This window comes from Balearica regulorum, chromosome 3 (genome assembly GCF_011004875.1).
Source record: "Balearica regulorum gibbericeps isolate bBalReg1 chromosome 3, bBalReg1.pri, whole genome shotgun sequence".
In the NCBI taxonomy this organism is placed as follows: domain Eukaryota; kingdom Metazoa; phylum Chordata; class Aves; order Gruiformes; family Gruidae; genus Balearica; species Balearica regulorum.
In genome coordinates this window covers 59,900,857-59,916,221 of record NC_046186.1, presented here as the reverse complement: position 1 = coordinate 59,916,221, position 15,365 = coordinate 59,900,857, and the positions used below count along the sequence as shown (strand labels likewise).

The 15,365-nt window shown below is 43.7% G+C and overlaps 1 protein-coding gene across 1 annotated transcript in view; it reads left to right on the top strand.

The window, feature by feature from the left end:
• The first annotated feature begins 2,798 nt into the window (after nucleotides 1–2,798).
• The window catches only part of THEMIS (thymocyte selection associated), an 82,814-nt gene continuing 70,247 nt past the window's right edge, over nucleotides 2,799–15,365 (top strand). Inside the window, exon 1 of the mRNA XM_075750065.1 lies at nucleotides 2,799–2,950. Within this exon, the coding sequence (XP_075606180.1) occupies nucleotides 2,860–2,950 (91 nt within the window). The 5' untranslated portion in view covers nucleotides 2,799–2,859. The remainder of the gene's footprint in view (nucleotides 2,951–15,365) is intronic.

Genomic DNA, 15,365 nt, shown 5'->3' with positions numbered 1-15,365 from the left:
CCCAGCTGGTCATTGACTTAGAGGGTGACATCCCCTCCTCGTCTCCCCTGCCTGTCCTTCCTAAAGAGCCTGTACCCTTCCATCCCAACACTCCAGTCATAGGAGCCATCTCACCACTTCTCCATGATGCCAATATAAGATCATAGCCCTGCAGGTGTGTGCATGTCTCCAACTCCTCTTGTTTATTCCCCATGCTCCATGCGTTTGTGTAGAGGCATTTCAGTTGGGCCCCCGATGAAGCTGACACTGGCTGAAGTGGCTGGAATTCCTTTGTGCTGCACTTGGTGCAATCTTCTGCTGACCTGGGATCCTTCTCCTGGCCATGGGCATCTACTGCTGGTAGGAGTGGGATGTGGTATCTGTGTGTGTGCGCGCACAGATGGGGGTCCAAGTGCCAGCAGCTGGAGCAGGACCATGGGTGACAGGGCCATGGGGGTGCCAGCAGGGCAAGTGGGTTGGGAGCTGGGGGTGGGGGGAGGAGGAGGTGGCCTCACGTGCATATGTATTGGCAGGGTCTGTACCAGCCACTGGCATGGGGCTGTGTGCCTTGAGGGCTGCTCACGTGCCCATAGGCCAGCAGGATCAGAGGCCAGTTGCTGGGTGGACTGTGCCCAAGCCCAGCTCCCAGAGGGATCCACCCTGCATATGTATTTCTCACTAACAGACCTTCATCTGGATCAGCCAGAGAGGGGAACAGGATGAGGCCATTGGTGCTAGTGTGAATGCTGTGGTTTCTGCCTAGGTTGATCCGTCTGGCTTGCAGTGTATTTATGTGTATAGGTGCTGTATACATGTGTGTGCGTGTGCGTGCCTATTGAGAGCACATGCTGCAGGTCACTCTGGGAGCTCGGAGCTGCAGCCTCCTCCTCCATGCTGTTGGGCTGCTGGATTCAGCACCATGAAACAGATTTTCCTTGTATGAAATCCATGCCTGTTTGTACACTTGCTTTGTTGGATTCAAGTGATTTTGAAATAAGTTATTAATTTTTATGTGCGTTTGCAGTCCACGTTAAATGTTTTTTGTGGTGTTGTTCCTGGCAATCTTAGTGAAGCGAAGAGCCAAATACAAGTGGTTTCAGGAACAGCAGAAATGGCCTTAGGGGCTCTTTATGCATAGACCAAAATAATGTGGACAGGTAAAGCCCAGCTGCTGGCACTGACACAATACCTGACAACCTTGGGAGTCGGTACATCAAGAAAATTGGCTTTGATTTGCTAGAGTTGCACACATAATTTTTAAACATATAAAGATGTCCCACTGAAAGAGCTGAAACCACTCACACATTTCAGTGCTCTGTTCCCTGTAAGAACCAGCTTTTTACGATATGAGTCTTTTGATTACCACTGAATGTGTGTGATTTCCCCAGCTCTCTCCCCAGTCAATTATATTTGCTTAATTTCAAGTGTGTGTTGTTGGGAGGGGAAAATGAGGGATCTTTTGTGTAAAAATAGTTGATGAGTGGTTGGCTGTGCACATTTTCTAGTTTGGCTTTTACTAATACCTGTCACTCCTAGACCCAAAGTCCTGTTATTCATCTTGCCTGCAGCACCTGCAGCATTAGCAACTGGCCATAGTGAGCCCTGCACCTGCAGACTCCCCACTTGTAAAACCTATTTCACACTCTCTGGAGCAATATTTGTAAAGACCAAGTTAACAAACTCTTCAAACCCTATAGTTAGCCTGGCATCTCAAAGGCCTGGGCATCCACTATAAGCTTTTTGGGTTTTAATATTTGAGGTTATTAATATGTGAGTAATATTGTCTCCTGTAAATTATTACATATAGATGAAATGCAGCTACTGAGCTTTTTGAAAATGAACAGCTGGTTATCTCGCTCACCATTTTGTCACAACGTCATGCTTCCTACCTTCCCTGACACCTCAGGGAGACAGGAGAGTGGTGTAACTGAACATGAAATCGCAGTCACCAGTTTTCCTGGTGATCCGAGTCTGCCTCTTATTTGCTATGTGGTCTCACTCTTTAGAGGAGTGCCGCTGCAATAACAGCACTTGATCAGGCTCAGAACAGCAGGTTGGGACCAGTGCTGAGGGTTTGCCCTCAGTGCAGTCTGATTTTCACTTGGTACTGGGCAGTAACCTCTTAAAATTCATTCCCAGTTGCAGGATCTCAAATTCAAATCCCCATAAGTCACTGGTGACATTAAAAAAATCTTTGCCATTTTGGATAACAGCATTGTGGTTTAATGTCCGTTTACATGATGAAGTAGTTTGTATTCTATTTGTATGTCTTAAATCCAGATACAATATTTAAGACAGCAAAAAGCATCAGAACAAAATGGTTTCATTTCTTTTCTTCAAAGGCTGCTTGCAGTTTTGAAGAGAATAAACACCAAACTATTTTGCCATGCTCCAAGAAAAAACAAAAAACAAAAAAAAAACCTAGAAGCAAACCAAAAACCCAATGAAAAACCACCCAGACATGATTTTTTTCCCCCACTTTAGGCAGGGCTGACATTCACTATCTTCTTTTCACAGAGTCAATAACCATCACGGGTGAGATGGAGTTTTGTGGCAGATGCCCCTGCCCCCTCCAAGGCCCAGCACCCCCCGCACCTCTCCCAGCCTGGCGCAGACCCGTGGTGGGTACGGGTGCCCCATCCTGGTGGCAGGGCTGCTGGCTCGGCATCCCCCCACCTCACCCCACTCCAGCTGCAGCTGTGGGAGGAAGCGGCCAAAAGGGGAGGAAGCAGAAGTACCTCCCCGTGCCGCTCCTCCCCTCTGCCGTGGAGCCCCACAGCTCTCCTGGGCGCAGCATGCACCAGGCTGCAAGTGTTGCTGCCTCGAAAGCCCTTCACTGGTCTTTACGTGCCAAACCCACATGCTGCTTTGCTGCGGACCATGGCATCTACCCTGGAGAAGTTCATTCATTCTCTGGACCCCAGAGCCCTTCCCAGGGTCCTCCAAATCCAGTCAGGCATCTATTTCCAAGGTGAGCATCGGGTGCTTTCCGGCAGGGCTTTGCAAGTCTGTCTTTGACATCAGTTTCCCCTTGAGACCGGGAGGTAGGGGAGGCAGAGGGAGGTGCTGACAGAGTTGTCTCCCAGCAGTTTCCCATTAGCTGCAATTTTCTCTTTGAAGAACCAGCATAATGATCAATGGCTTTGGAAATGTCTTTGGTATGGTCTGCATCTGGTCTTCGCACAGGCAGTTAGTCCTTGTTGTATCCTGGAAAGAGTACTGGAATGAGTCATGAATTTGCTTTGCACACAGAACTGTCAATCCAGCAATCACAAATCACCTCCCAGAGGTTAATTAATTAAACCTAGGTCTGCTCTTCTGGGGCTGGCACAGAGCAGTGCTCTCTGTCTCAGAAATGAGGAATAAGAGCATCTGGAAAGTGATCGTGAGGGACCATAAGGTTTTCGCGAAGTTCTGCCCTGCTTTTGGGGGTACTTCAGGTGTGCAACAATACAAAGGGATGGGTACGAGCAAGACAGGAACATCACAGGGGTGATACTTTGCTGGGTTTTCCTGCAGCAGATCCTTTTATGGTGTTTTTATTGTTGGGCTCTGCGTGCACACAAAACACAGAGATCATAAACATGCTTGCACCGGAGGGAAAAATTCTGCACTTGGTCAGGGCATTGACTTTGTTTAATGATAGTGAATACACCATGTCAAGCTCATGTATCAGTCCACGAAAAGAAAGTCACCTCCCTGCCACTGCAAGGGAAAACTTGGGGTCACACTAGATAAGACAGAGGGGGCTTAATGAAATCAGCTGAAGCCTGCTTCAGGAGCCATAATATCTAAAAATCCCCCTGCGGCTCCATAGTAGGAGGAGAGAGGAGATGGCTGCATTAGCTGAGGCTATGGAAAATCTGAGCTGCAATCTCAGAGCTGAGGCTGGAGTGGGGGATTCTTCTCTCTGAGAGAACAGCCTCTTGGGGCAGAAAGAAAATGGGAAAGGGCCTACTTAAGCTGTGATGGTGGTATACTGCCCATGTTCTCCTGATTGCCCATTCTAGCTGCTCTGGATACTCAAAAAGGCATTCTTGGAAACAAACTGGTCCGAAATTACGAGAAACTTTTGAAAATACGCTTTTTTTCTGACATTTGACATATGGTCTGTTCAAGTTTTACATTTTAAAATGGCCCTAGAGCTTGAACTGAGTAAGTTCTTGATAAGGAGACTACTACGTAAGTGACGAAGAGTGGAATTTAAACAAAAAATGGGAAGATCACCTCCTTAAGTTGGAGTAGCCACCTTATTTCTCTTTCCACACACCTAGGAAGCAGAGGTAATATAAATATAAGTTGTATGTGTATGTATATGTATATGTGTACACAACATACTGTGAGATATCATAGTATTCTGTATATACATATATAAAATTATGATAGCCCAGCTGTCAGCAGGTTTCTGAGCTCCTACAGTCTGCATCCTGCTGCTCGTGGATGGTAAAACTCATACCAGCACCTCTTTGGAGCCAGAGTTTTTCAGCTTTGCTTCCATTTACTGTGTAAACCCTTCCACACGAGGAGGAAAAAAAACAGTAGAGATCTAACCCATAGACCATTCTGTAGTAACGTCCTCGCATGTGAGAGAAAAAGGGTATTAGCTGATGAGTGTCTGTAATAAAAGAGCCTGCACAGCCTTGGGAGGGGGTGGTATGTGCTCTAGAGACCTGGGAATGTTTGCACTAAAAACAAGAGCCCTTGTGCTGCTCTGATGATTCTTCAGTCTTCAGCAGCACCACCTTTTCCTGTCCTCTGCTCCTGGTGGCTTCCTCTCGGCTGTACTCGTACGTGTTTCCACCAGCAGGCTAGATGCAGCACTCACATACATGCAGGTGTTTCTTGCTCATACAAGGAGCAGGGTGATACAGACGTGCTTCTTGACTCCTTCCCCCCACAGTCGGCACATCCCCGGAATACTTGCAAGTACCTAGAAACACCGATGCCCACTAGCAGGCTTGTGTTGGTTTCTCTCTCTTCTTCTTCCTTGCTTCAGAGGAAGCTTGAGATGCTCAAGACACTCTGTGCCTGAGAGGTTTGCAGGATCTAGGACTACAAAAGATCTTTTCAGGCCAGAGTCTCCCTTCCTCCCTCCCTGAGCTCTCTGTCCATGTTGGATCTCTCCTGAACATTTTGCTCCCCTGCGTACCTGGCAGCAGGGGTGAACACGCTGTTCTGTGATTGCATTATGATTTATGTTGCATTTTCTGAAGGGAGAGTAGTGCTTCAGAGACAGTCTGAAGTAACTCCTGTTGTATTGCTAAACAGGAGAGCGAACCACTTTGTGCACTTTGAATTTCCATTAGGACAACCATTCTTTTAGTCCTTCCTCAGGCAGATCCCCTCGCCCCCCCCCCCAACAACCCTTTTGATTTCTTTTACCACATGCAGTACACCAGCAATCACACTGTGGGTAATGGCAGGCCTATTGACAGAGAACATGGGTTTATTGCTATGGTTGCAGGGACCAAATCAGAGCGTTCGTGCACTGATTGTAGGAGCTCTCAACCGGCTACAAAGTCAGCTCGGTCAGCTGAATCCTACTTGGATTAGTGGTTTTATGGAATTGGATTTAATGGGAATCTTTAACAATTCTCAGCACAACATGCAGATAGTAAGGGAGAAGATTTATTTTTAAAGCATTACCTGGGATTATTTGAAACTGCTCAGTCCCAAGGGATGAATTATTTTCTGGTGTAAGAATTATAATAGCAAGAATTTGTTCATATGTACATGATATGTATATTCCCCTCTCCACAACACCAGAAAAAAGTGCAAGGTTTCTTAATGTCAGTTTAACCAGATACACAGAATGGCCAATGGAGTAAATAATGATCTACTAAATCCATTAGAGCTGTCACTTCAGAGTTGTAGCATCCAATCAAAGAAGATTGCTTCTGTAGAAGTAAACTTCTATAGACAATGGAGTGTAATTCATTCACTGGTCTTCTGTGGTGGACTGTGTGCTGTGGGGATGAAACCCTTCATTTACTCTATCTGGAAGCAACATTTTGCACACCCTGCACTTAGGTCTAAATGATTTTACAAATCTAGGGCTTGCAAATTAGCCTTCCTGTTCTTGACAGATTTTCAGTACCTCTGGAAACATAAGGAAAGCCTAATGCTGTAAGTCTTTGTAAGGATGGATGTATCTTTTTCCATGTGGTGAGGTATTTTTATTAGAAGCTGCAAAGTCAAGTTCCAGGGAAAGAGTAGGAATTTGCGTGCCTTGGGCAAGGTAAAAGCTCTAAAAGATCCCATTCTGCCTTCATATCCATGTTACACCAAATGCAATCTAGGTCTCTGTTTTCAGACCCAAGCCTGCCTACTGCAGTTCCTGGTGGAGAGTGAATTGAAAACATATGCTGTGTGGATCCATTCCACCAATGTTCTCTCTACTGGCCTATAAAAAATCATGTTCCTGCTGCTATTAATGGAATTGTGATGTATGCAACTGTAGCTCCCCAAACTGCAAAAGGACAGGACTTTATAGACCCGGTTTCCACTCAGAATACTTTAATCTAGAGAAGCTATGGGCAATCGAACTTTTGCTGTTAGTAGTAAATACTACAACCTAGACACTTTTCTGAGGAAACTCTGTTCCTGTTCACCTCTCTGTTCCTGGTTTGAAGCAGAGCGAAGGGTTTCCCTGGGATGATATCAGTGTTTTTCATGCTACGGCTGAACTTTGGGACTGGTTGAAGCCTTACCCAGTATGCCTCAGGCAGGACAGCCAAGGTTTGAGGAGCTTGTTCACATTCCCATGTTCCTACTCCCCTTTCCCTCCAGCAGTGTGTGGCTGCATAGTCAGAGCCCCAACCTGCCTGTGACAGTCCAACACTGCAGAGTCAGGAACACGGGGTTTTAGCAATAGCCCCGAGTTCTTCTAAAGTGCTTTTCATTCATCAGACTCAAAGGACGGTACAGAAGTAGGGAAATTATTGTTACCCCTGGTTTGAAAACAGAAACATAGGTGAAAGGAGAGGAGAGTTCTGCAAACCCCAGGGATGCCTCTCGGGGCAGTTGGTTTAAGTCTCTGCAGTCATAATACCATTGCTGAAGAAACAGGACTGTTAAATCTCTAAAGGGAATAGGGATTATAAAATGAAAGCAAGCTTGCCAGATACAAATATCTTGGTAATCAGTGCTGATTAGAAAGGAACTACAGTGCAGACTGAAGTACATGACAATTTAATAGCTCATTAAAATATGTTATAAAAAAATTAAACTGCTGAAACTCCATTGGAAACTGATTTGATTGATTGAATATCTTTCTTTGAATATTTTAGTAAATATTGATGCTTAGTGAGCTAAGTACTGTATGTCCACTGATTTTTACAGATAGCATGCAAGTACAGGCTTTCATCATTATGTTGCAAAAATTATGTCTGTTTTAATACTGATATAATTATTTTATGGGTAATTGAATTTAATATTCTGCAGGCTTAATTTAACTAGTGGCAGGACAGTAAAAAGTGTCAAACTTTAATTGTGAAAAATGTAGAACTGCTCAAGGCACCTATTCTGTTGGTGTTTCTCACTACTGGCCATGTTCCCCATCTGCAGCCTTCCCATTTTTGCTCTGCCTAAATAGAAATCCCACATTGCCTTTTTTTTTTTTTATTCCCCTAATGCTAAATGCACACAGCAGCGATGGGATTAGGACCTCAAGGATTGGGACTTGCCAGATTACAGGGAGAGCTGGTAGCTCCTCCCTGCAGTTCAGCTGTTCAAAAGCAGCATGTGTGTTGTGTGAATTGTAGCACCAGGACATCTCCTCTTTATGACGGACCCATGAAACTCATTGGGAACGTTTACACTGTGTGTTATTCTCTGGGAAGAAGGGGTCTGTAAACCAGCAGCCTCCACGTCTGCAGGCTGGCAGTGCAGGCTTACATCACGCTGTAAATGCAGTGCTCCGCTCTCTGCTCCCTCTCCCGTGGATCTCGAAAGTGCCAGGTGTCTCCACACAGGGAGAAAATGGTGGGAAGAGACAAGAGTGGGGTCAAATATACATCCCTGGGTAATGCCCTGCCAGACCTAGGAGAGTTAAAGATGTTCAGTATTGCCAGGTGGGGATGCTCTCTCTGGGCGGCTGCTTGGTGCTCGCTGACAGCTGTGCGAGGGGTGATGCCAAACAAAACTCTTTGCGATTTGCTCCTTCTTTGGTGAATGTGAATAGCTCCATTGCAAAACTCTCTTTGGTGAACCATAAAGAACATGAGCATGCTTAGGCTCACGGTTCGTCTTGGCTCTCCCTTGCTGGCTGCATATCCATGCTTTCTTGCCATCTCTGCAGTTTCCATTTCACCCTTTCTGCTTCTGTTACCGGGAAACAGCATCTTTCCAGCATGAGCCTTTCAGGGGAGCGATGGGTTCGGCCGGCCAGCAGCACAGCGCTGCAACCACTTATGAATAAGTTCTGTTAACCCCGTAACTGCAGCTAGGCAAACTGAATAGAAGAGGAATCCTTGTATACCAAGTCTCAAATGCCCCAAGTCCTAATTTAGAAAAGAAAATGCTCTCAACACTAATAGTTAGAAAACGATCATGTAGGATGGAACGGGTTTTTTACTGGTTTTAAGCCAACCTAGGGAACAAATCCTGCTCCCTTATCAGTGTGAAAACCCAATGAGTCAATGAAAGCTAGGATATGTGGCCTGTAATAATATGAATAAAATAAGCAAGCTGCCTCTTCAGGATTAATAAAGGCACTTTTTCTTATAAAAAGCAACAAGAAAATTTAAACAGATGCCAAAGCATAGACAGCTTTGAACAGCTTTGATGAAGACAATTTGGGTTCTATTTCTTAGAGGTGGAAGATCGATAAAAATGACGTGTGCGTTTACTGGGAAGAGTCTCATCTGAGTACATGCCAAAGGGAGAATTGCACATGAAATGGTAGAAATGTGTGGTTACAGTGTTTGCACTTGCTAATTTGTCTAATTTTTTTTTCACAGATAGAAGCCAAATCTGTCTGTAAAAATGGAAGGGTTTTTTCCCCTTGAACATAGTTGTTTTCCTTACTCTTGATTAACTAGTTAGAGCAAGAGTCCTAGGTACAACCTGAGTAACAGATAGTTTGAGTTCTCTTTTGTGGTCAGTAGTCAGAGCATGTTAGTAAATTTTCTCTATTAATATGTACCACTGAAACTCTCCTGCACTTGTTCAGACTGCTTCAAAAACATGTTTTATTCTGAAGAAGAAGGGAAGTGCCCTTCAGTGAATGCAGTATGAGAACAAAACCTGACTTTTATCGGTCAGATGTTGCTCATTTTATTCATTCCGCTGCCCTCAATTGGATGACTCATCCAGATACAGTGAGAAAAACCTGACCCTGGGTATCTGGCACTGAGGGCGAAGCTGTTTCGAGGATCTCCTTGTGGGGATTTTCTTTACGTGACATTCAGCTCCAAGCCCCTCTGTGGATGGCATAGGAGGTGGGCAGAATACCCAGACTGCTTGGCTTGTCTTCATGCAGGGGTCAGCCCCCTGCCTTGGCTTGCTGAAGCTGCCCTCGACGTGCTGGTTCCCTGCAGTGAAGAGGGCTCCCCAGCTGCTCTTGCACTTCTGCAGGGATGTGAGGAGGACGTCTGCGGCAGGAGGAGCCCTGTTTCCCTACACATGAACCTGCCATCCTATAAAAAACCAAAACAATTTTCACAAACTCAGGCTCTGGGGAGAAAAGGGGACAACTATAGCAAATAAGAGGGGAAGGAAGATCCCGGGATAAACTTCTCACGATACACAAGACCATGACCATGCTCCACTGCTGAGTTACAGGGCTTTTGTCGAGTATTTTTTCTTCCAGTAACTGGCGGTCTATGCATAAGAAAACATGGCATCAGTCCAGGTTCACTGTTTCTTATTAGCTCCATTGGACACACAGTAATGGCACAAGGGGCAGCATGCTGTGATCTCAGTAGGGGAAGATGCTTAAAAGTCTTTCTAGTTCTGGGCTTTACCTGTGAGGTGCTTAACACTCTGGCCTGATCCCACAAATTAATTTAAGCAACCTTCTTAAATCCAGTCCAACAAAGCACAGATTTGCTGTTAAACAGAGTTCAATAAACATACCTTAAGTCAAAGTAATTAATGCTGCAAAGAAAATGCATAAAACTAAATAAATCATGAACAGCTAAACCAGTGACTAATGCTGTTCAAAAGCAGCTTTGGGCATTCTCTTCATTGCTGCAGTAATTCCAGCTTGTGTGGGTAAACCCAAACAAAAGGTCAAAGAAGTTGCATTTGGCACTGTGGTTTCACTTGCTCTTTCCATTATAGTGGGTGCTGCACACACAAAACTCTGCTGCCACATGCAGAGCACAAGCCCTCCGGATAGATGAGAATCAGAAGAAAGTATTAAAAAAAAAAAAGGCCATAAACCTATCAGGAAAGGAATAAATCAGAAACTGCAGAAGTAATTTTTTAAAAAATTCCATTATGATTGAAATGGCTTAAAGCACTTGACATTTCAAGTTTGACTTTATATGGCAAAAAATAAATCTTACAGCTTTTGTTTTTTGATGGTTTTTGTGCTGGCAAAAATCAGACCCTTTGCAGCCTAGTTAGGTATGATCAAGATAAGATGCCTTCTTTGCACAGAGCCTTTTGAAGGGAGTTTACCTCTGTGGCAATTCAGCAGCTGAACTCCTTGGAGACTTTGTGTCCCAGACTGACCAAACCTGCAGATTTTTGTTACTTAGGACATGTTAAAGAGAGAAGAGCGCTTTACAAAGCCCAGTAAGTTGCTCTGTCACTTGATGGAAGATCTTCTACACAAACTCACGCCACCTTCGTGACCTCTGCTACCCCTGGGCCTCTGGAGCACCGTGTGGGCACGGGGGAGCTGCGCTCATCCGCTTTCGGTGGGAGCATCTTCTGGGGTAGGAAGGAGGGGGTAGATAAAAGCCATACAGGTGCTTTATACTGTCTGCAGCCACTCTCACAGCCTGGGGTTGGAGACAGAAGCTGAGGCACGCTTCCTTTGCCTGCCATTGTGCACGTGATTTTCAACCTCTCGGTATCTTCTCCGCAACATGTTAGAGTTTAGAGGCAAAAATCCAGCATGCTGATTAGCATCTTCGGTACTCAGGAGGTATTTGACTGAGAAAAAAAGACACTTAACTTCTTACCATCAGAAATTGATTGGTTTTCCCTACTGCTTAATCAGCGTATGATATCATTAAAGTTATTAAACAAAACTCTCCTCCCTGCAACTTTAAAATAGATCTCTCTCCTTGCCAAAGAAGAACTCTGAACAATTGGCTAACCCTCAAATAATGCCCATAAAGAATGATATCTTTTTTATTGACAGTAATTATAGATACATTATGCCCTTCATACTACTTTGGGAGCCTGCAGCAGCCTTAATAAACCTGTTATTTCAGCTGAGCTATATCGTAGGGGGAAGGCGGGCTGTTGTAACTCTGGCTGAACGGCTGCACCGGGGAGTCGTGCCTTTACATGAAAGCAGAGTGATTTCACCAGCCCCTGAAACAGTCACCTCTGATCTGGGAAGACAGCACCCATATGGGCAACCGATGACAACATAATAGTGGAGAAAGGAGTACTGGGAAAAGGACGTTGGGACAAAGTTCTACTCTTTCAGGACATGTTGGGAAATCTTTCATCTCCCTGCAAAGCAGCCAGGTTCCCGGTTCTTTGGATCTTCTTTCAAAGATCGCTCAGCCTGCCAGCTGCAATGAATTCAGTGGGTGCTACTGAGAGATGAAAGGGAGAAATTTTTTCCTTCAGGGATTCAAACTCATGGGGCTAGGGAGTCAATGCCTAGTGTTTGGCCTGCAAAGTCATTTGTTTTTGTTAGGAGAAGAGCTTGGTCTTTGTTAAAAAAAAAAAAAAAAAAAAAAAGAAAAGAATGTGTGCTATTGGGAAGTGCTTAGCAGCACCCTGTAGCAGACAGACGGTTAGACTGGGAGTCAGCCAGCCTGGGCTTGAGCTCCAGCCCTGCTGAATGGTCCTCTGTGCCACCCTAGTCAAGCCTTTTGTCTTGTTTGTGTTGCTCTCCCTAGCCCTCCTAAGCTGCCCAGGGGCGTGCGACAAAAGGGAGTTACATACAAGTGATGCATTATTGCTATTTAGTCATGGCCCTGATTTTGAGCCCTACTTCCTATCAGCATCAGTGAAACGTTCACTCCGAGACCAGTCACCGAATGGGGCTCTAAGCTGCTGGGAAGAAAAAGGGCAATATTACTGAGATATTTGCTGTTCTATCTTGTATTATAAAGTATTTCTCTTAGTAGTACTGTCATATGGCCTAACATGAAGAATGACATTCTCCATCTCAGGCATTCACTTTGTTTATATTTCATATTGTTGTTGATAATACAAAAAGACTCTTCTTGTACCTATAATGAGAAATAAATCAAATGAAGGGCTCATGTTAGGGAGGGTGGTGGTGTGGCTGCTTAGCATTTTAGGAAAGATGGAGGAAAAAGATACTGAACCAATTGTTATGGCTGCTTTGATGTGATCACAGCAGTTGCTAATATGGATTGTCAAACTAGAGATGAGCTTATGAAAGGATATAAATGTGTTTTTTATTGAACAAAGTAACAATCCAGAAAAGGTGGTTTCAAAGGCAACAAGCTCTTTAATTACAGACTTCAGGGGCATTGTTTGATCACTGTAAATAAGCTGCTTTAATCTGGGTTCTACTAAAACGTTTTTTGCATCATATTGCATACATCTTTCTCAAATAAAAAAGATTCAGTCCTTAAGGTTACTTGATTTACATTTTCAATGTGTTGCACTTTCTTTGTGGCTTGAGTGGGAAAAACACAGTTACTGTTGTGCAACAACAAATAAATGTACTAAAAGGTCCATTTTAATTTTAATTTTAATTTTCAATATATTGTGTGTGTGGGTCTGCATCACACAGCTGAAGTAAAATCTTTCAGAGTGACCTTGTCACACAGTGGGTATTTTCACAATGTTTTAAGACTAATTATCATGGCTTTTAAAGGAAAAAAGAATTTTTATTGTCCCTTTTGAAAACCATGCAGTTTTCCTCCCTCCCTTTTATCAGCACAAATATTTGCTGCAAATGCCTAGATGACAAATCACACAGGTAACATTTTTCTTGTCTGAATGTAATCTTCATTGTACTATTCCAGGCAAACTGCCAAGCAAGGGCTAAAATCAGGGCTAAGGCAATCTAGTTGCAGACAAATATGTAATTACAATCAATACTGTATATGCAATTGCATCCCCAAAAATGAATCTGTTCTTGTATGGCTGGCAGAGTTTCATTTTTTAATGATTTTTTTATTCTCGTAACATTAAAAATGATGCTTCTGTAATCACGGTCTCGGTCTATTAGCCATCCTCCTCCCAACCTCTCACCCTCAAAATCTTTCAACCTCTTGGTCTCTTTCAAATGAATCTGATAAAGGAGGAGGTAATTAAAGTCCTACAAGTTGCCCATGAAAATGGTCATGTAGGTAGATAACTATCTACGTATCTATATATACACACATCTACATATCTATCTATCTATCTATCCATCTATTCACTCATATATGTAAGTTTTACTACTGATAAGCTGTCGAAGGTTGGTCTCTGACTTCCTTAACTGGATGGGAAATGTGGTGGTGGCATACCTCTGCTACTCAGTGGTTTTATCCAACGTCTCTTCTGGGATGAAAAGTATCGTTCTGTGGCCGTGAGTCCCAGGATACGTGGGCACTGTCCAATTATGCTCTGCTAAGAGCTTTCCTCTCTTCTAGAAGACTTAAAGCATCCTTCCTAGCTGCTTAATACCCTTTTCCTCCTTGATGATGCAAAAAGTACATCTTTTCTTTCCTCTTTTTTTTTTTTTTTTTTCAATTCAAGAAGGGGCTCACTTTCCTTGGTATTATTACACAGCATCATCTTTGCCAGAGGATTATGTACCCATGTAATAGTTTATTTCTTTGATGATAGGACACCCAGCTCCCCTGACTTTCTTTTCTTTTTTTTTTTTTTAATTTCAATTAAAATCATTACTTTTTTTTTTTTTGAGTTTTAATATTCATCTCCCTCTTTCCTAGAACTGATGCTTTCAGATGAATGATCCATTTGTTTTCCACAACAATGTTATGTTTTGTTCTGATGAAAGACCCTGAGAGTTAAGGTGCTGTGACAGCCCTGTGTGTCTATTCTGTGCACACTCTTTTGCGGCTTGCAGTCTGGCATTTATAATCCATCCTTTTTCTGAATGCATTATCTTGGCCCTTGATGTTTCGAACAGAGCCTGCAGCTCCATGTAATGCTTTTTGTAGACTCAAGCTTGAACTCCATATGCTTGTCTGCCTCAGGTACTTTCTCTCTTTTATGAGTGCAGATTTTTGTTTCTTGTGTATTTTACCCTATTCTCATGTATTTTACCCTTTTCTCATAGTGTTTTAGATTCTCTGCCATATCTACAGTGCCAGGCCATGGTTTACCCTGTGTAGGTTGTTGTCTGCATTTCTCATCTTTTGCAAATTTTGATCACTTTGTCAAAGGCTAATTTTTTGTGTCATCCAATCATCTATTTCTGAGTGTTTGGCAGAACTAGTCTCTTCTCATGGATGTTGCCAGGTTGGATCTTCAGCCCTGGACCTGTCACTAACAGATGAATGTTTTCACTTTTTTGCAAGCTCCATTTATACTTTTTATTTTATGAGGGAGGGCAGGACTTCTCAAACTCTCTGCTGTACAATTTGTAGTTAAGCTATTGTGCCTGAGGAAAAGCAAACCTGATAAAAATAGTAAGTCCTTCAGAACCAGCCACCAACAGAGACAGGGGCCTCCTCTGACTCCCCTCTTTATTTCTTGATGGCACCACTCTGCTGCGTATATAGACTGAAGTAGTGGTTAAATCTTCTTCAATCACACCATTTTTTTTTGACAGATTCAGCCTCTTAACTGCTCCATTCTTCCCCTCAGGGCCGTTACTGGGTTTGCTCTGCTCCAGGTACCATGATATTTGGAAATCAGCCACAGCCAGCAAGGCCACTGAACCTGCGTGGCTCAGTGCCTGTGCTCGTGTGAAGCGGCACTGCCCGCGTCTGGGTGCATCAAGGGGCACGCTGGCAAAGGCTGTCTAGCAGAGATGAAAGCAAATGTGCCCAAAGACCATAATTAATCAGTGTAGTTACTTTCATATGTTAAATGAAGCCGGATCTAAATCTGCACCAAAGAAAAAAAGCCTCTAGAAGCCATGAGCTCCCATTTTGAGTAGACTTTCGCAAATATTTGTTTGAGGGTGAGAATATTGGAATTCTTTGCTCATCTTTCCATGTTCCTATAATGCAGAGCTCATCATGCTGGGTCCTCTAGGATTCCCTGTATCTAATAATATCATGGTTGCTTGTGAACCCTACTGTGTCTGATGTGAGGAG